Genomic DNA, 24,885 nt, shown 5'->3' with positions numbered 1-24,885 from the left:
CTCTTGCTAAAAATAAATAATTACGCCATTGAAATCTTGAAGCTATGAGACAAGCCCACGATTAGTTCAAAACAATGTGAATAAATAAGCATTAGATTTGACAGAGAAATCTGAATGCCATAGGGCTTAGCGAACTCTGTTTCATTAGTTACATCATCATTCATTTAAATCCAACTGGTACACAGCCACCAGGTTTATTGTTCCTTTACCCTGGGACTTGAAACCTTTTTTGAGATGAACCACCTTCCCTACGTGCACCCCCAGTTTTTCTACTTTGAAGTAAGACCCCAGGGATTCTATTTGTTTTTGTCTGTTCGGTTGAAAAAACTCATTGCTCTGTAGTCTAGATGTGTGAGATAATTCTATAAGGGTATGTACCTTATAGTGGAGGTGTAATGGCCCATTGGTTAGGGCAGCGGACTCGCGGTCGGAGGATTGCGATTTCGATTCCCAGACCGGGCGTTGTGTGTGTTTATTGAGCGAAAACACCTAAAGAGCTCCACGAGGCTCCGGCAGGGGGTGGTGGCAACCCCTGTTGTACTCTTTCGCCAATACTTTCTCTCACTCTCTCTTCCTGTTTCTTGAGTAACGCTGCGATGGACTGGCGTCCCGTCAGCTGGGGGGAGGACACATACGCCACAGAAACCGAGCCCATGAGCCTGGCTAGGCTTGAAAAGGGCGACGTTTATCGTTATGTACCTTATAGCCCCTCTCCTAAAATAAATTTGTCAAACGCCACAAATTTTAAGAAACTTCACAGCATTAGAAAATAAGGCAACAATAGATTTCTTTAGATTTTGTGTGGAATTAACCTTTCCATGAACGCTAAAAGACTTGAGTTACAGTCAAACCCAGTTCATATAGCATTACAAAACTTAACTGATTGGAAGTGTTATCAATATACATGTTTTGTCTTAGTATAAAAGATGAGTACAACAAATATTCCACTCAATAGTCTTGCTTGTCAGTTGCTTGACCATAACCAGTTGAGCATGTCCCTTAGTAGCTGACGATATATTCATCTTTGATCACTAGCAGTAGTAGTGGGAGCGCATCATAGTGTTGGGAGAGATTCTTCAAGTTTTGAGTAATTCACCTCTGGAAACACGAGTGTTTCGTTCATCAACCTTAACTCGTACTCAGAGATCTTTTGGGTGGAATGGGCTACTCTACTTGAAGAAAATTCTGACCCTCACCTTCTGGGTCATGCGCTGTTTATCTTGATATGAGGTCACTACGTCGCGCACATATGGTTGTGATGCATGAGACCGGTGGTAGTCGTGATGAGTATATCAGGCATCGTATATTTGCATCCCAGCGTCACTGGTCAGTGACAATCATTTCTGCGGGCAGAAGGTCTGAAATTTTGGCAAGAGGAGTTAGTCGATTTCATCGATCCCCAGTGTTCAACTGGTACCTATTTCATCGCCCGCGAAGAGATGAAAGCAAAGTCGACCTCGGCGAAATAGGAACTCTGTCTGTCGTGCTAAGAATTCATCCAGCTCGTATAATAAATAATAATAATAATAATAATAATAATCTTTTCTACTAAAGGCACAAGATGAAAGTCAAAGTCGACCTCGGCGGAATTTGGACTCAGAACGTAGCGACGGACAATCATTTCATAGACAGCTAATCATTTCATTCCAGCGTACTAACAATTCCACCAGCTCGCCGCCTTAATAATAACAATAATGATAATCCTTTCTATTATAGACACGAGGCCCGATATTTTTGAGTGGAGGGGGTTAGTCGGTAACATCGACCTCAGATTTTTCCTGGTACTTATTTTATCGACCCATAAAGGATGGAAGGTAAATGTGACATCGGCGGGGTTTGAACTCGGAAGGTAAAGAGCCGGAAGAAACGCTGCTAAGCATTTCGACACTCTAACGATTTTTCCAGCTCACCGCTTTAATGATACCGATAATTACACGAACTTGTCTCAGGCATATTTATATATAAAAATAGCTACTGCACTGGAGAAAAGAAAGACACCTTTTGATACCAGCTAATTCATATTTCTATTGGTAAAGAAATCGAATTTAAAAAAAAAAAAAAGAAATTAGAAATTGAAAATTAGGTTTAGTATTAACATATATAATAAATGATGCATTAACGAGCTAACTAAAAATAATTATAGGTCGATGAGAAAAATCAATATCAGTGAATAGCTAATATTAATTTCGTCTTTCCACCAAGTATGGAACAACACCGGGGGATATGTTTCAATCTTATTCTGATCTTGTCAGAATAAGATTTGTTACTTGGTTTGTCAGAGTAGTGATGAAAGGGTCACAAAATAAACGTACAAGATTGTATACATTCGTATTTTGTTAGTGCAGGGTGTAGGGAAACAGAATTAATTCAGCTGATGCTATCATCTGAATTATTCAAACGTTGCTATCCACATACGAAATTAATTAAACAAAAATCAGCAAAGGGATTAACTCATTGATCATTAGCATATATATGAACAATATAGACAAATACAGGGTTATCAAATATCATACAAAATGAATTCCTGGTTTACGAAAATACTCTCCGTCAAATTTATAAATTAAGTACCATATTCGTTCTTCTACGTCTAAATTACACTTAGTCATTTTCTCTCACAAAATATCTGTCAACTCAAGGCTTCCCAACAAGAAGGTTTCGGATTCAGTTTCCACTGTGTAGCACCTTGGGCAAGTGTCTTCTACTGTAGTCCCGGGCCGGTCAAAGCCTTTTTTTTTCGCCCTTTTCAAGCCTAGCCAAGCTCATGGGCCCAGTTTCAATGGCGTATGTGTTCCCCAGCTGGACGAGACGCCAGTCCATCGCAGCGTTACTCATTTTTGCCAGCTGAGTGGACTGGAGCAACGTGAAATGAAATGTTTTGCTCAAGAACACAACGCGTCGCCCGGTCCAGGAATCGAAACCACAATCTTACGATCATGATACTGACACCCTAACCACTACGCCACGCGCCTCCACTTTGAATAGATTTGGTAGACAGAAACTAAAAGAAGTCTGGTGTGTGTTTGTGTGTGTGTGCGCGCGTGTATATGTGTGTGTGTGTGTGTTTATATGTATGTGTCTTGTCTTGTCATAATGTAGATGTAAATAAGTGCCACCGTCATGCAAGCAGTACTATTCGTTTCCAATCTTCCGTGAAACTGTCTGATCATAGGAAAATATTGCCTCATTTGAAAAAGTGAGCATTGACAACGAGAAGGGCCTCTCACCGTAGAAAATTTACCTGAACACATTCGTTCCGAACCCATGCGAGCATGGTAAACTGACGGTGATGATGATGAAGTTTCCTCATTAACTACCACCACACCATTCCCGCACTAATTCTAGTGTTTATTATTTATTTTTTTAAACTCTTCTAATGAATGTTGTTGGTTTTTCAGCTAATTTTGGCAAACTCGGCAGTCAAAGTTTTTTAATTACTTCGATAATTATTACTTTGTCTCATTATAACTGCAGACTTTGATTTCGTTTTCTTAATATCTCGGTCACTAAACATGGTTGCCGTTGTTGTTTGTCTCTCTTACAACTTTTCGATGAAGCTAATCATATTTTTTTTCTCTTTAATCATTAACCTTGTTATTTAAATATAACTATTTCGAGAAAGTGAAGCACTTAGTACAACTGTCTTCTTACTCAATACAGCTTTATCTAGTTACTCAACGTGCTTGTAATAACTGTCAAATATCCCTCAGACTATTAAACGAAAAAGAAAGATGCATTGAATGAGGTAATCCCAAATATGCTTTTCCATTAAAAAAACCCCCAGTAAAGATAGATATTGTAGTTACAGATAGAGCATGATTCTACAACGTGCGGCAGAAAAACCTCCCATATTTTATATTGCCACTGCTTTGGTGCTAGTGAAGGTAGACTAGTGATAATTCTACCTTTCTCTAGCTAGTGTTTTACCGATTTTGTTTTATTGAGTTGCTATCGTGGTTTGAATCGATGTTTACAGAGCATTTGCTGTTTAAACGTATATCAAGAACGGTAAATTTCAGTTTAGTACAAACTTTGTCACCTAACACATTATTTGGTCACTCAACTTCCTTGAATAAGTCAAATTTCCCTCAAACTATATCTTAAAATAAAATAAATGTGCCCTTTTCAAGCCTAGCCAGACTCATGGACCCGATTTCCCGGTTTCTATATCGTATGTGTTCACCAGCTGGACGGGACGCCAGTCCATCGCAGCGTTACTCATTTTTGCCAGCTGAGTGGACTGGAGTAACGTGAAATGAAGTGTTTTGCGCAAGAACACAACGCGTCGCCCCGGTCCAGGAATCGAAACCACAATCTTACGATCATGGTGCTGACACCCTAACCACTAAGCCACGCGCCTCCACAAACTATATCTTACTGTGTTAAAAAATAGGCATTGAATGATGTAATCCTAGATATGCTCTGTCTGGAAAAAGGTAAAAATAAATTTAAAAAAAACGAAACGAAACAGTGGTTATAGCTAGAACATTTGATCGCAGGTATACTACCTGTGGCAGAAAATCCTCCCGTATTTTTTATGGCCATCGTTGTGACGACAGTAAAATTAGGTTTATGGTAATGGTGTTTCCATATAGCTAGATATTTACCGTTTCGTTTTGTTCAGCTACCAGCATGATGGAAACCGAGCGTAGACTGGACCCGGGTCCAGTCTACGCTACTAGTACCGAACCGGTGTATGTTTACAGTTGAAACATTTATCAAAAATGGTACATCAGTTTTTTTTGGTTTTTTTTTGGTTTTATTTGTGGCTGCACCTTGTAGATTAATATTAAACGAGGTTTTATAATGTCTCAGATGCAAATGCCTTCTTTTTGTTTTAATGGTGGGTTTTATAAATATTGTGCTTTAAAGGATATAAAAAATTTTAAACAAAAATAAAGCAGTCAGAGCTATCAGCATCACTGAATTGATGGGGGAAATTGTGCTGATAAAAAATAATTGCATTGATAAACACGAGATCTACTTAGATTGGGGATGACGTAGAACGCATAAAGGGGGTTGGGATGCAATCGGAATGAAGTAGATGAGCTTTTTATGTTGTTCATTCATACACATGAGGTCGACTTTGCCTTTCATCCTTTCAGGGTCGATAAATTAAGTACCAGCGAAACACTGGGTCAATGTCATCGACTAACCACTTCCCCGCCAAATCTCAGTCCTTGTGCCTATAGTAAAACAGATTACGTTTTGAGTTCAAATTCCGCCGAGGTTGACTTTGCCTTTCATCCCTTCGGGGTCGATAAATTAAGTACCAGTTACGCCCTGGGGTTGATGTAATCTACTTAATCCGTTTGTCTGTTCTTGTTTTTCCCCTGTGTTTAGCCCCTTGTGGGTAGTAAAGAAATATATTATTATTATTATTGAGTGAGAGAGCAGTGCATGCCATCAAAGTGACACTGGGGTAAAATATACGAAGCCCAGTATACCCATCATGACTACCCGTCTGATAAGGGTACACCAGGCACATGCATCACAAATATATGTGCACGAAATTATGATATCATATCAAGATAAACAGCACATGACCTTGTAGGTGGGGCCCAGTTAGAATTTTCTTCTGGTCGAGTAACCCATCGTGCTCAAAAGGTCCCTGAGTAAGGGTTGTTTAAGGATGTTGAACGAAACACCCATGTTTCCAGAGGTGAATTATTCAAACCCCAAAGAATCCCCTCTCAACACGTGGATACTCCCCCACTACTTCTGCTCATGATCAGAGATGAACATATCATCAGCCACTAAGGGACATGCTCAACTGGTTAAGGCCAAACAACTGACAAGCAAATCTGTGGTATTGAGCAGAATATTTGCTGTAGCCTATCTTTTTTATACCTTATTATTATTATTGTTATTTAAAATGCACTTAGCTGGCAAAGTCGTTACCATACCGGATGAAATGCTTAGCGGAATTTCTTACGGCTGTACGTTCTGAGTTCAAATTCTGCCAAGGTCGACTTTGCCTATCATTCTGTTAGTTGTTGTAACAATAGTGTCGTAATAAGTCATGATGATAGTAGTGGTAGTGGTGGTGGTAATCTATTCTTTACATTGATTGACAGCAAGAACTTGGTGAGATTTGGTTCAGGTAAGAGCTGACTCACATAGCTTTGTTGTTCAAAAATCTATGACAAAGACACACACAAAACGTTAGATACTGACACATTTGAAAGGACTTAAATTAAACCTAGAAAATAGATTTAAGAATAACATATAAAAGGAAATACAACCTAATTGGTATGTTTCTACGTGGAATAATAATAATGATGATGATGATAATGATTCTTTCTTCTGTTAGGAAATTCTGCGGGGCGAAGCTAGTCGATGACAAGGACCTTTGTACGCAACTGGTACTAATTTAGAGACTTCGACGGAATTTGAAGTCAGAACGTAACGGCAGAAAAAATATCGCTAAGCATTTTGCCTGACGATTCTGCCAACTCACTGTCCTTTCTTTTATTCGTTTGTCATTTTGACTGCGGCCATGCTGGAGCACCGCCTTTAGTCGAGCAAATCGACCCCAGGACTTATTCTTTGTAAGCTTAGTACTTATTCTATAAGTCTCTTATGCCGAACCGCTAAGTTACGGGGACGTAAGCATCGATGTCAAGCGATGTTGGGACACACACACAAACATATACATACACACATACATACATGTGTATATATATATATATATATATATATATATACGACGGGCTTCTTTCAGTTTCCGTCTACCAAATCCACTCACAAGGCTTTGGTCGGCCCGAGGCTATAGTAGAAGACACTTGCCCAAGGTGCTACGCAGTGGGACTGAACCTGGAACCATGTGGCTGGTTAGCAAGCTACTTACCACGCAGCCACTCCTGCAACCTTATAATAATAATAATAATGATAATCTTTTCTACTGTAGGTACAAGGCCTAGACTTTGGAGGAAGGGATTAAATCGATTACATCGATCCCAGCACGTAGGTACTTATATAATTGACTCCGAAAGAATGAAGGCAAAATCGACCTCGGCGGAATTTGAACTCAGAACGTAAAGACGGACGAAATGCCGCTAAGCATTTTGCCCGGCGTGCTAACGATTCTGCCAGCTTGCTAATAATAACAATAATAATGATTTCTTTTTTTAATCTGGAAACACGAGGCCTCAAATTTGGGGGAAAGGATTAAGTCGACTACATCGACCCCAATGTGTAACTGGTACTTATTTAATCCACTCTTAAAAGATGAAACGTAAAATCGACTTTGGCAGAATTTGAACCCACAACGTAAAGACGGATGAAATGCCACTAAACATTTTTCCCGGCGTGCAAACGATTCTGCCAGCTCGCCGCCTTAATAATAATAATAATAATAATAATAATAATAATAATATAATAATAATAATAATAATAATAATAATAATAATAATAATAATAATAATAATAATTAATTATTATTATTATTATTTTGCCACGAGGGCAGCAGTTTTGGGAGAGGTTGGGAGTCTATTACATCGACCCCAGTGTTCAACCCATACTTGTTTTATCAACCCCGAAAGGATGAAAGGTAAAGTCACCTGGCGGCGGAATTTGTACTCAGAACGTAGCAACGGGCAAAATACCGCCTTAACATTTCGTTCTGTGCGTTAACGATTCTGACAGCTCACCGCCTTAATAATAATAATAATAATTAATAATAATTGCAGGAGTGGCTGTGTGGTAAGTATGGTTCCGGGTTCAGTCCCACTGCGTGACATCTTAGGCAAGTGTCTACTGCTATAGCCCCGGGCCGACCAATGCCTTGTGAGTGGATTTGGTAGACGGAAACTGAAAGAAGCCTGTCGTATATATGTATGTGTATGTATATGTTTGCGTGTCTGTGTTTGTCCCCCCACCCAACATCGCTTGACAACCGATGCTGGTGTGTTTACGTCCCCGTCACTTAGCGGTTCGGCAAAAAGACCGATAGAATAAGTACTGGGCTTACAAAGAATAAGTCCCGGGGTCGATTTGCTCGACTAAAGGCGGTGCTCCAGCATGGCCACAGTCAAATGACTGAAACAAGCAAAAAAAAATTTAAAAAATTAATAATAATGATAATAATAATAACGATAATAATAATAATAATGATGATAATAATAATAATAATGATGATAATGATAATAATAATAACAATAATAATAATAGTAACAATAATAATAGTAATAATAACAAAAACAACAATAATAATAATAATAACAATAGTAACAATAATGATAATAGTAATAATAATAATAACAATAATAATAATAGTAATGACAGAAACAACTAAAATGATTCGAAACACCTTGGTTTTTACCTGTCGCTAAGAGAACACCACAGACGTTTTGTATGTTTCATTTAATGTGTGTTTGGTAGTGAGTTTTTCAGGTATTTTCTGCATGATCTAATTGTGCCGGTAATGGTGGCGATGATGATGATGATGGTGTGTGTGTGTAGGTAGATGGGTTTATTTCCTTATTTCCTGTCTTATGTTGTGATGATGATGATGATGACGACCATGGAAGTATTTTCTGCATCAGGTAAAATTGTGGTGGTGATGAAAGTATCTTCTACATCGTGGTGGTGGTGGTGGTGGTGGTGGAGAAGGGGAGTATTTTTCTGCATCGTATGGTGGTGGTGTGGGTGTGGTAGACAGTTCAGTAGTGAGAACGACAGCTAATGTGCAATCTCCCCTATTTCAGTTGATGACGGCGAAGTGGGCGGGGAAAAAGGAAGACAAAAAATTTTATATAAAAAAAAAAAATTTTTTTTTTTTTTGTAAACGCTGTCTTGCAGACTTGAAACTGTGTTGAAGTTTGTTTAGTGCTCTGCTCAGCAACCACCCACTGACTCTGTCTGTCTGCTTGTCCCTTCCCTAACCCTCCACACCGCCACCCCCGCCCATCAATATCACCAATTCCATTCACTTGGAAATGGTGCAGGAAAACGATATTTCATGTGGAGACACCTACACAGTTTAACAATTTCTGCACGGTTGTTCAACTTGCTAGAAATAGCAGCTATCATACCAAGGACATATTAGATAATAATGCAGTTCTTGATATACTATCTTTGTAGGCAAAAAAAAAAAAAAAAATACAAGGAGCTCATGGCTAAAACACCTTTGATCAGAAGTCTACTCTGTTAGGGTTGACTTCTTTTATACAACAACAACAATAATAATAATATTCTGCTCGATACCACAGATGGTGGATGACGATATTTTCATCTCTGATCAGGAGCAGAAGTAGTGGGGGAGCATCATAGCCATGTGTTGAGAGGAATTTTTTGGAGTTTGAATAATTCACCCTTGGAAACATGGGTGTTTTGTTCAACATTCTTAAACAACCCTTATTCAGGGACCTTTTGAGCGGGATGGGCTTCTCGACCTGAAGAAAATTCTAACTGGGCCCCCACCAGCAAGGTCATGTACTGTTTATCTTGATATGAGATCACCATGTCGCGCACATATGGTTGTGATGCATGTGCCTGGTGTACCCTTATCAGGCAGGTAGTCATGATGGGTATACCGGGCTTCGTATATTTTACCCTAGTGCCACTTTGACGGCATGCACTGCTCTCTCACTCAATAATAATTTTGACAAGGCTAGTGATTTTATATTTCTTTACTACCCACAAGGGGCTAAACACAGAGAGGACAAACAAACAGATTAAATCGATTACATCGACCCCAGTGCGTAACTGGTACTTAATTTATCGACCCCGAAAGGATGAAAGGCAAAGTCGACCTCGGCGGAATTTGAACCCAGAACGTAACGGCAGACGAAATACGGCTACGCATTTCGCCCGGCGTGCTAACGTTTCTGCCAGCTCGCCGCCTTAGTGATTTTAGCGAGGTAAATCGATTACATCAACCCCAGTGCTTAGGTGGTTCTTATTTTGTCAACACCGCAAAGATGAAGGCCAAAGTTGTCCTTCGTGGGATTTCAACTCGGAACTTAAAGAGCCGGAAGAAATATTTTGTCCGACGCGCTAACAATTCTGGCAGCTCACCGCCATAAGGACGACAAAGTTGGCATTGATGGGATTTGAACTCGGAATATAAACCCTTGGTAAAATACAGCAAAGCAATTTTTCTGGCACTCTTAACAATTCTGCTCAGCTCGCTGCAATAATAATAATAATGGTTTCAAGTTTTGCCACGTGGGCAGCAAGTTTGGGAGAGGGGGATAAGTCGTTTACATCAGCCCCAGTGTTTCGTTGGTACTTATTTTATCGACCCTGAAAGGATGAAAGGCAAAGTCGACCTTGGTGGAATTTGAACTCAGAATGTAGCGGCAGACGAAATACCGCTAAGCACTTCGCTCGGCGCGGTAACGATTGTGCCAGCTCGCCTTGTTGATCATGATCATGATGGCAGCAGCAGCAAGACGTTGGGGGAAGTGACAGTCGATTATATCGACATCAGTTCTGTACTGGTAATTGATTTATCGCATTTTAAGAGCTACTTTTGACACATTCAGCTACCACTTATAAACAAGTACTTCGCTTCAACAATGTAATTAATCCCTAACTACAATATCGGAATGGTTTGCCTTTACGTCAGTGCCAATTACGATTAGGCATATCGCACCTAAATTATGACATAATTTTGAGTTAATTTAGTGTCTGTGTGCGATGCAAGCGTCTACTTTTCATTCGTCTTTACTAATATCCAAGTTTGTATTTATTAACATTATACACACACACACACACACACACACACACACTCACTCACTCACTCACTCTCTTGTATATATATATATATATATATATAGAGAGAGAGAGAGAGAGAGAGAGAGAGAGTAGGCGCAGGCATGGTTAAGTGATTAAGAAGCTCGCTTTTGCAACCACGTGGTTTCAGGTTCACTCCTACTGCGTGACACCTTGAGCATTTGTCTTCTTCGAAGCCGAGCAGTGCTGTGAGAGTTGTTGTTTTTTTTTTTTAATAGCATGACATAATCGTTAGCACGCTGGACAAAATGTTTAGTCGCATTTCATACGTCATTACGTTCTGAGTTCAAATTCCGCCGACATTGCTTTTCATCCTTTCCGGTTGTTAATATAATTGTTATGATTACTAGTTTTAGCGATAGGGATGATGTAATCGACTTACCCTTCCCTCCAGACTGCTGGCCGTGTGCCATAGATTGAAACCATTATAAAAAGACAAAATCCATGTATGCATGTGTGTCATTATTCAGTTTATCTTAAGATTTCTTGCCAATAGGGAAAGAACCAGTTTCTAACTTAGATCCAAGGTTCCTTCTTGGAATTTCAACATCAACAACCGGATATGAATGTATGTATGTTTTATGTATGTATGCTCTTATATATTTAAATGATAAACTTCTGGAAAGTGATGGATTGGATCTGTAGCCTTCGAATTAGTTTTCTCCTTTCTGATTTTGAGAAGCCTAATTTCTCAAGATTAGTATTTAGGCAGTGTGTTACACATCCCAGCGCTCCAATAATTACAGGTATAAACCTGAACTTGTATGTATGTATTTACGTGTGTGCATGCATGAGTAGAATTTAGTGAGATCAAACTCGATACAACTCTCAGTCGTTACCCTGAATTCCACGCTTTCATTTTCGGTTTCTTTAGCGATTTGAAAAGCTCGGAGTCTGCTTGAGGGAAGCCTCAATTTCTTGTCTCTCTCTTTCTCTCTCTTTATGTATATATATATATATATATATATATATATATATATATATATACACACACAACGACCTCTAACCCACAAGAGTAAACAAGAGAGACAGAGACAGGCAGAAACAAAGAAAATGCCACTTGTATTTGAACACTATACAAATATTCTATAAAAAAAAAACTTTTTAAAAAATTTTTTCTAAATTTGATTATTTTATTGTTACAGTTGAAAAAGTCTCAATGACTGAAACCGGTACTGAAATGTTCTTTATAAAATTATTTTAGCATTTTCTATCCTGACTTGTTTTTTCATATACATATATATACGCAGACACTCACACATACACCCTCTTACATATGTTGATATAGTCAGGATTTTGTTAGTCTGATTATCTTGCGAAGCTATCAGTTTGTCATCTCGTGATGATCACTGAATAACTGTCGATAACTAGGCTCTGATCTTGTGCTATCTGTCCTATTAATCTCTGGATTTATATCTTTGTTCCATAAAATATGACCCCCAACACTCTTGACGTTTCAAACTCTCATAGGCTACGAAACCTATGCAATGGATTTTCTTGTTGAGCAGTTGTTTTAATCCACCCCCTTCTCTCTCTCATATATATATATATATATATATATATATATATATATATATATATATATATATATGCGTGTTGATAATACCTGAATGAAGGTGCTTCTTCGTTCATCTTTGGTGAATATATTTATAGCTTAACCAGAAGGAATTGATGTCATCAGACGATATTCAACGATCATCGAGTGTTCCAACCCTGAGCTGTAACACCTTTTCGTTGGTGGATCAGCAGACGTGGCTCAGGCTTCCAGCTTAACTCCTCTCTCTTGCTCCATATATATATATATATATATATAATATATATATATATATATATATATATAATATATATATATATATATATATATATTAGGTGAGAATACATCAGTAAATCAGAAAAGGTGTATAATCATATTTTATGCATTTCAGATTTTCAGATTTTTCTTCTTTATCTGTCTTTCTTCTGTTCACCTCCACTTTTACTAATATGATTTTGATGTTTACTTCAGACCTTTGTCTTCGCTGTATAATCCCGTTCATTGTTTACATACATCCTCTCCCGTCTCCCACTGATGTAGTGCCTTCCTTCATATAGTATGTACGACAACTAGAGTTTTACTTCGTATGTTATTTCTTCGGATGAAAAAGATCATAGGTGTGAACGCTTACAGGTTGAATTGATTTATGGATTAATGTATAATACTTGTGTGTTAATGTCAGTTTTTACCTTTCTGCTATGTTTGGTTGTAGCATTACGCATATTTGTTTGCCCAATGTACATTATTACATTAACCAGTCGCTGCACTTTTGAAACAGCTGTAAAGCAATACCATAGACTGATTTCGTTTTAAGTATATTTATGTTTATATAACAACCTTGTTTTGATGCCATATGTAACTGTTTGTCCGTCTTCTCTACCTCTTTCTCTTACCACAAGGAGCTAAAGTGCGTAACTGGTACTTAATTAATCGACCCCAAAAGGATGAAAGGCAAAGTCGACCTCGGCGGAATTTGAACTCAGAACGTAACGACGGGCGAAATACCGCGAAGCACTTCGCCCGGCGTGCTAACGTCTCTGCCAGCTCGCCGCCTGCATCAAAGTCTTTCCCTGCAACGGTTAATCTCGATGCAACTAAAGCTATAATAGTAGATGTAAATATTGGGTTAAAAAACCAGTTGGTTAGAAAAGTTGAAGGCTGCCCATGTTTACAGGAGATATGAGCCTTAAACGTTCTGTTCAAATAGTTCATAACACATTTACACACTATTATTTATAGCTTTATTTTCTTTAAGATTCACCTTTCCTGAAAAGAATTATTTCATCTTTTCGAAGTCTCTAAATTCTGGTGACATCAACAGATTGTGTATGTGTGTGTTCACTCTCTCAGAATCACCTACGCTGTGCGCTGTGAGAGGTCGCTGTCTGTCTGAAAACCACCGGCAGTGTCCGATGCTTTAAATAAATGAATGAAGATTTGAATGTGGTATCTGGCGATCTCTTCTCATCTAATTGCTGCACAAACCCATCCAACGAAACTAGAGAGGAAAAAAAAAAAAAAAAAGAAGCAAAAACAACATAAAACCTGGCATGAGGAGACGTAACGATGTTATACAACGCGGCATGGAACTGCTTCTGCCAACGTTTCCTGCTAATTATTTATGTAAACCTATATATTTATATAAAATGCAGAACAGTTTTCTATTACTAGAAAATAACTCTGCCTTCAAGCTACAGTAAATAAACCCTGTTAATGTATGTTTTATGGGAGTGATAACATTTCCTACTTTTCTTCTCCCTTTTAAAATTTTTTTTATTATTTTCCCTTGTTTAAATCATATTATTTTGTTTACTAAGTTTCAGTTAATTATATTTAAGCTTCAGATTAATATTGATTCTGTTAATGTATTCGCATTTCTTCCTTTGTTCTTGGCATTTACTTAGCACTGCCCTAATAGTATTTACTTCTGTTCTAACTACCGTTTTTTAATAGCATTTATCCCTGTCTTAAGCAACACGCTACTAACGATTACCGATGTCCAACGTACTATTCTGAGGGCGATTTAGTTATGTCTTAAGTCTTACCTTTCATTCTGTACTGGTTTCGGTCATTGGACTGCGGCCTTCTTGGGAAACCGCCTTGAACAGATCAACTCCAGTATTCAATATCTTTTAAAACCTGGTACTTATTCTTTCGGTTTTTTTTAGAACCGCCAGTTATGGGGAGGTAAGCAAATCGACACTGGTGACAAGCAGTGATGAAGTTAAACATAACACAAAGATACAAACAAACCCGTGTGTGTATTTCTGTGTGTGTCCGTGTGAATATATGATCGGCTTCTTTCAGCTTCCAGCTACCAGATCCTCTCATAACGCTTTGAACGATCCGAGGCTAAGTTAAAAAACGCTTGCAATGGGACTGAACGTAAGACCACATGATTGGGAAACAACGTTCTTAACCACACGTTCACGTCTGTGTCTATGACATGCGGACTTGACTCGGAGTATCGTTTGGACAGAGACAGGTGTATGATATTACATAACACCCGTCTCTGTTGCGCTACAGAGCACTGTGAAGGCTCATTGTCATGGCTTAATGGTTAGGGTATTTGGCTCACGATTGTAAGGTCGAAAACCCGTCTCTGTTGCGCTACAGAGCACTGTGAAGGCTCATGGTCATGGCTTAATGGTTAGGGTATTAGGCTCACGATTGTAAGGTCGAAAGTTCGATTCCCGGTGGCGTTTTGTGTCCTTGTGCGAGACACGTTATTTCACGTTGCTCCAGTCCACTCAGCTGACAAAAACGAGTAGTACTTGTAACTCAAAGAGCCAGCTCTGTTACATACTGTGTCACGCTGAATCTCTCTAAGAACTACGCTAAGGGTACGCGTGTCTGTGGAGTGCTCAGCCACTTGTTAATTTCATGAGCAGGCTGTTCTGTTAATCTAATCGCCTGGGACCCCCGTCGTCGAAACCGACGGAGTCCTAGGAGGAGGAGGAGGACAAAGCACTGCCAAAACAGTAGTCGATACGTCAACTGTGTTTTATCACATTCCAAAACAAACTTAACTACATTACCTCAAAACTGTGACGCTACGACCACATGGTCCTCATATTTTTTCCATGTTAGCATGAATCGGACGAGTCTTATTGAAACTAGTTTTCTATAGCCGGATGCGTTTCCTGTCGCCTGTTCTCTATCTCTTGTTGATACCGTCTGTACAGTACTCTATACCTTAAGTGTGTCTCACCATATTTAAAGGAACCTCATCACCCCCAAGACCAGGGTCATTGTGACACACCACATCTCTATTTATTATATTCTAACACATATCCGTCTCTATGGTGCCAATACAGTACATCGTACCTTAACCGTGTCGTGCCATATCTAAAGGAACCACGCCGCCTCCACCTGTTCTACTTACGTATATAGTAAGACTGTGAGATCGGATGCAAGTTTGCCTTTGTTCAAATAACAATAGAAAGGAACATCTTGGTTTACTGTTTATATTGTTTCGGGTGGGGCTACGTTTGCAATGGTGGTGGTGGTGGTGGTGGTGGTAGAAGAGGGTGTGGTATCGATTGAGCCAAACAATCAATCATTACCAAACTATTGAAATATCACCATGGCAACTGTCGTGACTCTATCACTCCCAACCATCACCCCGCTATATATATATATATATATATCCCCACGCGTTTACCTTACCGTCTTGCACACTTTCTGTTGACGTTCACCCTGCCATTTTTAAAGATTTTCGCGCTACTTCTTCTCTTTCGTACACGTGTGTGTGTGTGTATGCACGTGTGTTTGTATGTATGTATATATATATATATATATAAACGGCAGTTTGTCTGTGCGTGTTTCTGTGTGTCTGTTTGCTTGTACTTTCACCCTGACCACGGCTTTCAACCGATTCTGATGAAACTTGACACACACATAGCCCAATGTCATAATTCAAAACTAACGCAGCGAAAATTTTGAAAAGTTCCCCCAGTTCTGAAAAAAATCGATAAATTCGACATGGGGTCGAGAATCACAAACACAAACCGCAAACTGTCTAGGGGACGCAACTCCACCTTTTTTAACTAAAAAAAAAATTTACCATCATTTTTTTGCTATTTTTTGGCTATAACTCTCTAAAAATGCTTTATAGTTATTTCCCTTACAAACCTGAGCAACGCCGGGCGATACTGCTAGTATATATATATGTATATATTTCTATGCACGAGTGTGTGTATTTATACACGTGTAACTGTATATATGTTGATATACATGTTTGTATATACATACACACACACATACAGGTGTATGTTTGTTTACAAGTGGGTGTATATATTTTTTTATTGTGACTTTGTAAGCGTGTGTACAATTCTCTCTAAGACGGTTCGACAAGTCAGTGTTTCGAGACGTTTATATCCTTACACAACACCCACCCACCTACCCATTGATCTACCCCCTCCACCCATCTACCAACAAACACTCCATAGAGTCAGCACCTGTAGGCTTTTCACACTCTACCCCCACACTCTTTCAACCCCCCAACCCTCACGTCGTCACCTTCACCATCTGCCAGGGCTTTTGTGATTTCTGATTGAATGAAATGAAATAAAAATTTAAAAGAAAAAAAAGAAAAGAAATGAACAAATATACAAATTGTATTTGTTTTGTGCAGTTTCAACAACAAAAAGACAAACAAACCTGCGTACACCACCACCACTACTACTACTACTACTACTACTACTACTACTACTACTACTACTACTACCACCAACAACAACCTTACTATATCACAACCACCACACACATCCTACGACTACCACCTACACCAGTGGTTTTTCAACCGGAGTCCATATGATCTCAGGAGGGTCCACGCCATCAAAATAGTAATTTGGGGATCTACAGTAGTATTTTAAGGGTCATTGAAAGATTTTAGCTTTAGGTGCATTTATTGCAAGAAACAGCTTGGTTTCTTTCTCAAACGTTTTACAAACTAGTTCAACCTGCGCAAGTGACTGTACAACCTACACGGCATCCCATAACTTCATATACAATATAACTAGCAGTATAACCCGGCTTTGCCCAGGATTAAGTTAGGATTATTAAGCGAATCAAGTTCATTATTTCAAACCAAACTAAGTAATATCGACGTCAAATTTGGGCGAAATCTGTTGAAATTGGTTTATATATATATATATATATTATATATATATATATATTATATATATATATATATAAATAATAACATAAATAATATATAAACATATTCATATATATATATATATATATATAATAACATAAATAATATATAAACATATTCATATATATATATATATATATATATATATATATAATATATATATATATATATCATAACATAAATAATATATAAACATATATATATAATAACATAATAATATATAAACATATTCATATATATATATATATATATATATTATATATATATATATATATATATATATATAATAACATAAATAATATATAAACATATTCATATATACATACATATATGTACATACCTACATCTATATGTATATATACATGCATATATGGGTACAGGACACACAAAAAAAAAAAAAACGTTGAACACAATGAGAAACGAAAACATGGAAACGAACTTTTTTTTTCAAACAACGAAAAAACAGAGTACGAGACATACAGCACAAGGAATATTCCCCTTCTTCAGTTGTCCCTGTTTCGTCTACTCCGCGTTTTCGAAGGTAAGGACAAGACGCGACTTCGTTGAAACAGTCCTTCCCGCAAAGCAAATTAAATAAAATTTGAGATTTGATCTAATCGACTGGCCCCCTCCCCCAAAATTTCGGGCCATGTGCCTAGAGTAGAAAAAACCCCCCTAGAATTCTATCAGAAGAGTTTGTGTACTAGCAGAAATAGACGCGTTGCTTTTTCCTCTTCACCATCGTGGGCTAGTCTTCATGCAATCACTTAGTTATGTGAGAATTTATTAAAGCGAACATATAAAATGATTTTTTTTCTTTTTTTTTGTCATTTCCTCTGCCTAGTCTTATCTTTGTGTTTATTTCTACAGGTCTTTTTCCAGTGATCAAGAGCTTGTCCCCACTAGAACTCAGTGGAATTATTTGTTCCTCTAGTTATTTATTTGATTCTATCTAATCACTATAAGTTTACAAAAATGTTTGTTATGTATGTGTGAGGGAAGTATATTCAGTTGAAATCGCTGTCCTTGTTCCCGGATTTGACTGATACTTATTTTTATCAACTCCGGATGGATGAAAAGCTTTTGGACCCTGGATAATAAACGGACGCAAACATAATACCACAAAGCACCACCTTATCATTTCTGCCACTCCATCACCCTCGGAACTTTCATATGTTAATAATATTAATAAATGCATATGTCGGTAAATGAGTCAATATGAGTGCAAAGGTAATTCACCAGAGAGAAAGTGAAGACGTTACATTATCCTCATCAATCTTACTGTCCCCCCTCCTACTCCGTCACCGAAAATACATTCTCTCTCTCTCTCTCACACTCTCTCTCCCTCTCCCCTTGAAAACTTAACACTTAACACAAATGTAAATGTTTGCCGACAGATAAGAGAAATCCTGTTATGTTGTCGTCTGCTTACGAAATAAAATCCAGCGCCCCTTCTCCGATTCTATCGACCCACCGACCGACCAACTCCATACCGTTTTGTCTTACCAAACGTTCATGTCTTGTGATATTTATCTATTTATTCCATCACTTCAAAAGCTTCTTTATTTTTATTCTTCAAATGTCGAGGGAGCGGAATTCTGAAAATGGCAGCAATGGCAGAATGAGTTGAGGGGAAAAGGTTTCGTAACTTTTAAATGGCGTATGCGTGCGAGCGTGCAATTGAATGTTTCCCTATCTCTCTTATGGCTATATGCAAATTGCCAATACCGGAGTATGTGTGTCTGCATGCAAATTGTCTGTCTGTGCGTTTGCATACAAATTATATGTGTAAACTATTCAAATTTTTGCGTGAACGGAGTACGTTTCCACGTATTTTTCAATTTACGAGAATAGTCTCTCCTATTAAATATGTAATGTGTGCTTATAAAGGAATAGTAATAATCTATTTGTCACTTGGGCCGATACATTTGTAAGAAACGTGTTACAAAAAGGTTGTGAGGATGCGCGTGCGCACACACGTTGTTGACGTCACGAGAATTTAGAGACTTCGTGAACGTGAAATAGTTCGTTTTATGAAAGCTACATCTTGAAGCAAATAAAACCGAAAATAATATAGTGTAAATAAATATTGGTAATATAGTGTAAATAAATATTATCCCAATGGATAAATGGATAGAAAAAAAGTCGAAAGTTACTCGTTCGACCATCTTAACCACACAGTTATTTGGAAAGTTTATTATTATTATTATTATTCAGGCAGAAACGTTAGCACGCCGAGCGAAATGCGTAGCTGTATTTCGTCTGCCGTTACGTTCTGAGTTCAAATTCCGCCGAGGTCGACTTTGCCTTTCATCTTTTCGGGGTCGATTAATTAAGTGCCAGTTACGCACTGGGGTCGATATAATCGACGTCCTTGTTTGTCCTCTCTGTGTTTAGTCCCTTGTGGGTAGTAAAGAAATAGGTATTTCGTCCGTCGCTACGTTCTAAATTCAAATTCCGCCGAGGTCGACTTTGCCTTTGAGGTCGATGTAATCGACACATCCCCGCCCCACAAAACTGTTGCTCTTGTGGAAAAATTTGGAACCATTATTATTGAGGGGAGGTGAATTGTAAGCTGGCATAAAGCAAAAATGACATGTAGGCGTTCTCTGGTGGTGGTGGTAGTAGTAGTCAGAGGAGGTGTAAAGACAGCTGGTCAGCTAATTGTATGCGAAGTCACATCTGCTGATTTGAAACGGCTTTGTTTTAGGCCATGATCAAAGAGTCCTGTAGTCAAAGAACTCCACCCACAATCACCCCATACTATTTGCATTGTGATTATTGACAGAAAAGCTGCAATCTGGTACAATCGTTTGCACACCGGGCAAAATGCTTAGCAGCATTTCGTCCGTCTACATTCTGAGTTCAAACGCCACCGGAGTCGACTTTGCCTTTCATAGTTTCGGGGTCGATTAATTAAGTACCAGTGAAACACTGAGGTCGATGTAACTGACTAGTCCCCTCCTCCACAATTTCAGGCCTTGTACCTATAGTAAAAAGGATTATTATTATTATTATTATTATTATTACTATTATTGACAGAAAGGCGGCGAGCTGGCAGAATCGTTAGCACGCTGGACGAAATGCAAAACGGTAGTTCGTCTACCGTTACGTTCTGAGTTCAAATTCCGCCGAGGTCGACTTTGCCTTCGGGGTCGATTAAATAAGTACCAGTTACGCACTGGGGTCGATATAATCGACTTAATCCGTGTGTCTGTCCTTGTTTGTCCTCTCTGTGTTTAGCTCCTTGTGAGTAGTAAAGAAATAAGTATTTCGCCCGTCGCTACGTTCTGAGTTCAAATTCTGCCCGAGGTCAACTTTGCCTTTCATCCTTTCGGGGTTGATAAAATAAGTGCCAGTCGAGCACTTGGGTTCAATATATATTTCTTTACTACCCACAAGGGGCTAAACATAGAGGGGACAGACAAAGGGAGTAAGTTGATTACATCGACCCAGTGCGAAACTGGTACTTTATTTATCGACCCCAAGAGGATGAAAGGCAAAGTCGACCTCGGCGGAATTTGAACTCAGAATGTAACGACAGACGAAATGCCGCTAAGCATTTCGCCCGGCGTGCTAACGTTTCTGCCAGCTAGTCGCCCTATTGGGTTCAATATAATTGACTAGTCCCATCCCCCACTACTGCTAAAAAAAATTAGCCATGTTGCTCTTTCCAAATTTTATTTTCGTTTCTCTATTAGTTATTTTACTCGCGTATCTATCTTAAAATGAGCTGCTTGGCGGAAGTCTACGGAGGATGACATGACAAGCCTTGACTATTGGGATCGATTCAAAAAGCTCAGGCTTTGCTCCCTTTACCGCCGCTGTGAGCTCTATATCATCTGTATGATGTGGAAAATATTCCATCAACATTGTCCGAGGCTTGGCCTCGTGCCATCCGTCCACTACAGAAATGTTTGTGTCGTATCACAACACTATGACAGAACTATTTCACCTCAATTGGCGCTGCTCTCTTCAACATCGTGCCAGACACACATAAAGGAGGAAAGTGACTTCACGGCATTCAAACGATCCCTAGATGATTACCCCCAACAGATAAACCACCCACACCCAGATATTTCTATGAAAACAATAACCCTCTGCTTGAATGGGCTATGGTTCCCCAGAGCTGACTGTGTATCTCTTCCAGGTGGTGCTATTAAATTAGATATGGCTGAGTCAACTTCGGCCGAAACTTATCTAAGTAATCTAATCTTTGCTGTAACCTTTTAATCAAAGCATGACAACGTGGGTAGAGGCTGATATTTTAACATTTCTGATGTTCTTAAGTATATAAAAAATGATTAAAGATTATAGACAACTACATTCAGAGTATGTCTATAAGCTATTGTGTTTAGATCTGATTTCTATCCTCAAACAGTTCCGTTTTGTTGATGCAATTTTTTTTAAATAAAGCACTCCGAAATTAGAGAAATCAAAAATCTGCAACAGTCTCTGTCCCATGAGTATCGGATAATGAATTTTCAACTGTGTAATGAAAACTGATTGTGGTGATCGTCGTTTTGACGGTGATTGTGGTGAAACCAGAGACAGTGTTGATGATGACGATGGTCGAGATAAATATGGGAGGAGGTTATGTTTTTGCCGGCGTTGGTTTGAGAAATTGGGCAATTTTCAGCACGCGTGTATATGGGTGGAAATGAGCTGCTTTTCTAGTTTTTAAATGTTTTTTTTTTTTTTGCCCTTATGGCCAATACAAAAAGAATTTTTGTTATTTGGTGAAAATGTATCACAATTACTTTGTGATAGGAAACCAACTTTAAAAAAAATCTCTCCCTCTCTCTCTCTCACTCACTCACACACACATCTTTGTCGATCACCTAATGTAATGAAAGTTTGCATTCGGATATGGTCTCTAGTTTTAGGATAGCCTCTTCCATTCCGTCCACTGTTCCCAGAAATCCTGGAAAATAAAATGGCCTGGAAGGTGCGCCTTTTGTACCGGCTCAGCGGAATTTGAACACAGAACGTAAAGACGGACAGAATCTAGCTGAGCATTGTACCCGGCGTGGTAACGATTTTACTAGCTCGTCTCGTGAAGACATGTATATTTTAAAACATAAAAACACTAATGTTTTCTGCATGTGTGGTGTGTGTGTGTGTATGTATCGCTGCTATTATGCAAAAGTATCCTAAGTCCAAAACGTTGCTTTTTCAGAAAGCGAAAAAATAGTTTCACCATTCTATAGCAAACCCGTTGTACTACACTTTGACAATTTTTGATACCTTGGTATCTGAAGCAGCTGGAGTTTGACCCAAAGAACCGGCTACTGCAAGCAAAAATAAATATTGAAAGGAAAAAAAGCGCTTTTGGCCCAATTTGGAAATTGGAAACAGTTTAATATAATTGCAAAGATGTGTGTGTGTCTGTGTAAAGCGTTACCTTTTCTCAACAAATAGAGAGAGACCACCTAAATTAATGTTTCTCAACCATTTATTATTAACAATTGTAATCTTAAAGAAAAATTGTGAAAATATTTTGTAAATTGTTCAAGTATAACAAACTTATTTCAGATATGGACTCCACCAAGGCCATATGGGTCCCGGATGAGAACCACATTTTCCAGTATGCTTTCTAGAAAAGAAAAAAAAAATGATTAAAAAAAAAATCAAAAACTGTAAAGTGGTTACGAGAATGATTTTGCTACTATTTCTAGCTATTCGAGCGACCACATAGTCACTCTCTCATCAGCTTGTTATATTGTTAGTTGTATGTATATTAGTGGAAGCACTCCGTCGGTTACGACGACGAGGGTTCCGGTTGATCCGAATCAACGGAACAGCCTGCTCGTGAAATTAACGTGTAAATGGCTGAGCACTCCACAGACACGTGTACCCTTAACGTAGTTCTCGGGGATATTCAGCGTGACACAGAGAGTGACAAGGCCGGCCCTTTGAAATACAGGTACAACAGAAACAGGAAGTAAGAGTGAGAGAAAGTTGTGGTGAAAGAGTACAGCAGGGATCACCACCATCCCCTGCCGGAGCCTCGTGGAACTTTAGGTGTTTTCGCTCAATAAACACTCACAACGCCCGGTCTGGGAATCGAAACCGCGATCCTATGACCGCGAGTCCGCTGCCCTAACCACTGGGCCACTGCGCCTCCTGTATGTATATAATAATATTGCTATAGCATATTTGATTTAGAATATAAATATAACCACTAAATCATCTTAACCGTATTTTATTTCCTTGTTTTGCAGAACTTATCAACTCGAAAGCAAAATTCAACGTTAATTATCAAGATGCAGATGGGTAAGTAATTAACTTTTAACAACGTCTCTAACAAATTTTATGTGTTTGTTTTATTTAACGTCTGCAATTTTGTTGATCGACAATGACTGCTTTATGTTACTCATAAAACCAAGATGATGAATAATGGCAGCAGTAATAATAATAATAATAATGATAATAATAATAATAATAATGATAATGATGTTAATAATGAGAGGTGGTTTTGGTAGAGGCGCGTGGAGTTGAGTGGTTAGTTAATGTCGACTTCGTGCTGAGAGACTTAGGTGTATGTGGACAGGTATGTGTGAAAATGAAGTGTGTCTGAGGGAGGCAGACAAAGTGAAAGAGAGGATGAGAGCAGTAGCAAATTATTTCTTATTACACTCATCTCATAACTCTTATCAGCGAATTTTCGAAATAACTATCAATCATGACCTCCAATAGAGAAAGAAATGTGCAAGAAATTAAGATGGTTGTTCCCTTCTTATGAAAGAATTCTACCTCACCCTCCCAATTTAATTTTTTTCACTTTTTTTTTTGTTTTTTTGCTTACACCCCTACCTCATTCTCCTGACTAATTCTTTGCAATCCTTTAAGATGAAAAGGTTTGCAGTTTTTACATCCGTCTCATGCGACAGGTGTAAAATAGACAAAACAATTAGCTAAAAACGAAGGACATAAAAAACCCAACTGCAAGCTGAAATGAACCACGAAGATCGGCTGAAAAGTTCATAGGCTGACCAAGATACTCTCATGGAATGGGAGGACCAAATGAGTCGCCAACATCAGATATGACGTCTTTATCACTGCGACACTGGTTCCTAGCCATGTGGGGTATTTCAATTTGGGGAACTATTCAGCCCACCCTCGTAAAGATAGATGGATGCGGCTGGAGAAAGTTTTTGTTTAATGATCTGATCGATTAGGCCATATTGTTATAAAATCTCGTAGTGATTCGGTCAATACTGTCACAGGACGAATATGTTAGGACATTAGAATCATTAGCACGCCGGACGAAATGCTTAGCGGTATTTCATCTGCCGTTATGTTCTGAGTTCAAATTCCGCCGAGGTCGACTTTGCCTTTCATCCTTTCGGGGTCGATAAATTAAGTACCAGTTACGCACTGGGGTCGATGTAATCGACTTAATCCGTTCGTCTGTCCTTGTTTGTCCCCTCTATATTTAGCCCCTTGTGGG

At 38.6% G+C, this 24,885-nt stretch overlaps 1 protein-coding gene across 3 annotated transcripts in view; it reads left to right on the top strand.

Annotated features, from left to right (window-relative positions):
• The window catches only part of LOC115211584 (caskin-1), a 377,873-nt gene that overhangs the window by 66,294 nt on the left and 286,694 nt on the right, over window positions 1–24,885 (top strand). For all 3 annotated transcript variants that reach the window (XM_036502777.1, XM_029780142.2, XM_029780143.2), the window contains one exon: window positions 23,657–23,708. In XM_036502777.1, coding sequence (XP_036358670.1) covers window positions 23,657–23,708 — 52 coding nt within the window. The remainder of the gene's footprint in view (window positions 1–23,656; window positions 23,709–24,885) is intronic.

This window comes from Octopus sinensis, linkage group LG5 (genome assembly GCF_006345805.1).
Source record: "Octopus sinensis linkage group LG5, ASM634580v1, whole genome shotgun sequence".
Classification (NCBI taxonomy): Eukaryota; Metazoa; Mollusca; class Cephalopoda; order Octopoda; family Octopodidae; genus Octopus; species Octopus sinensis.
Note: the sequence above shows the minus strand (reverse complement) of the source record. Positions and strands in the feature narration are given on the sequence as shown.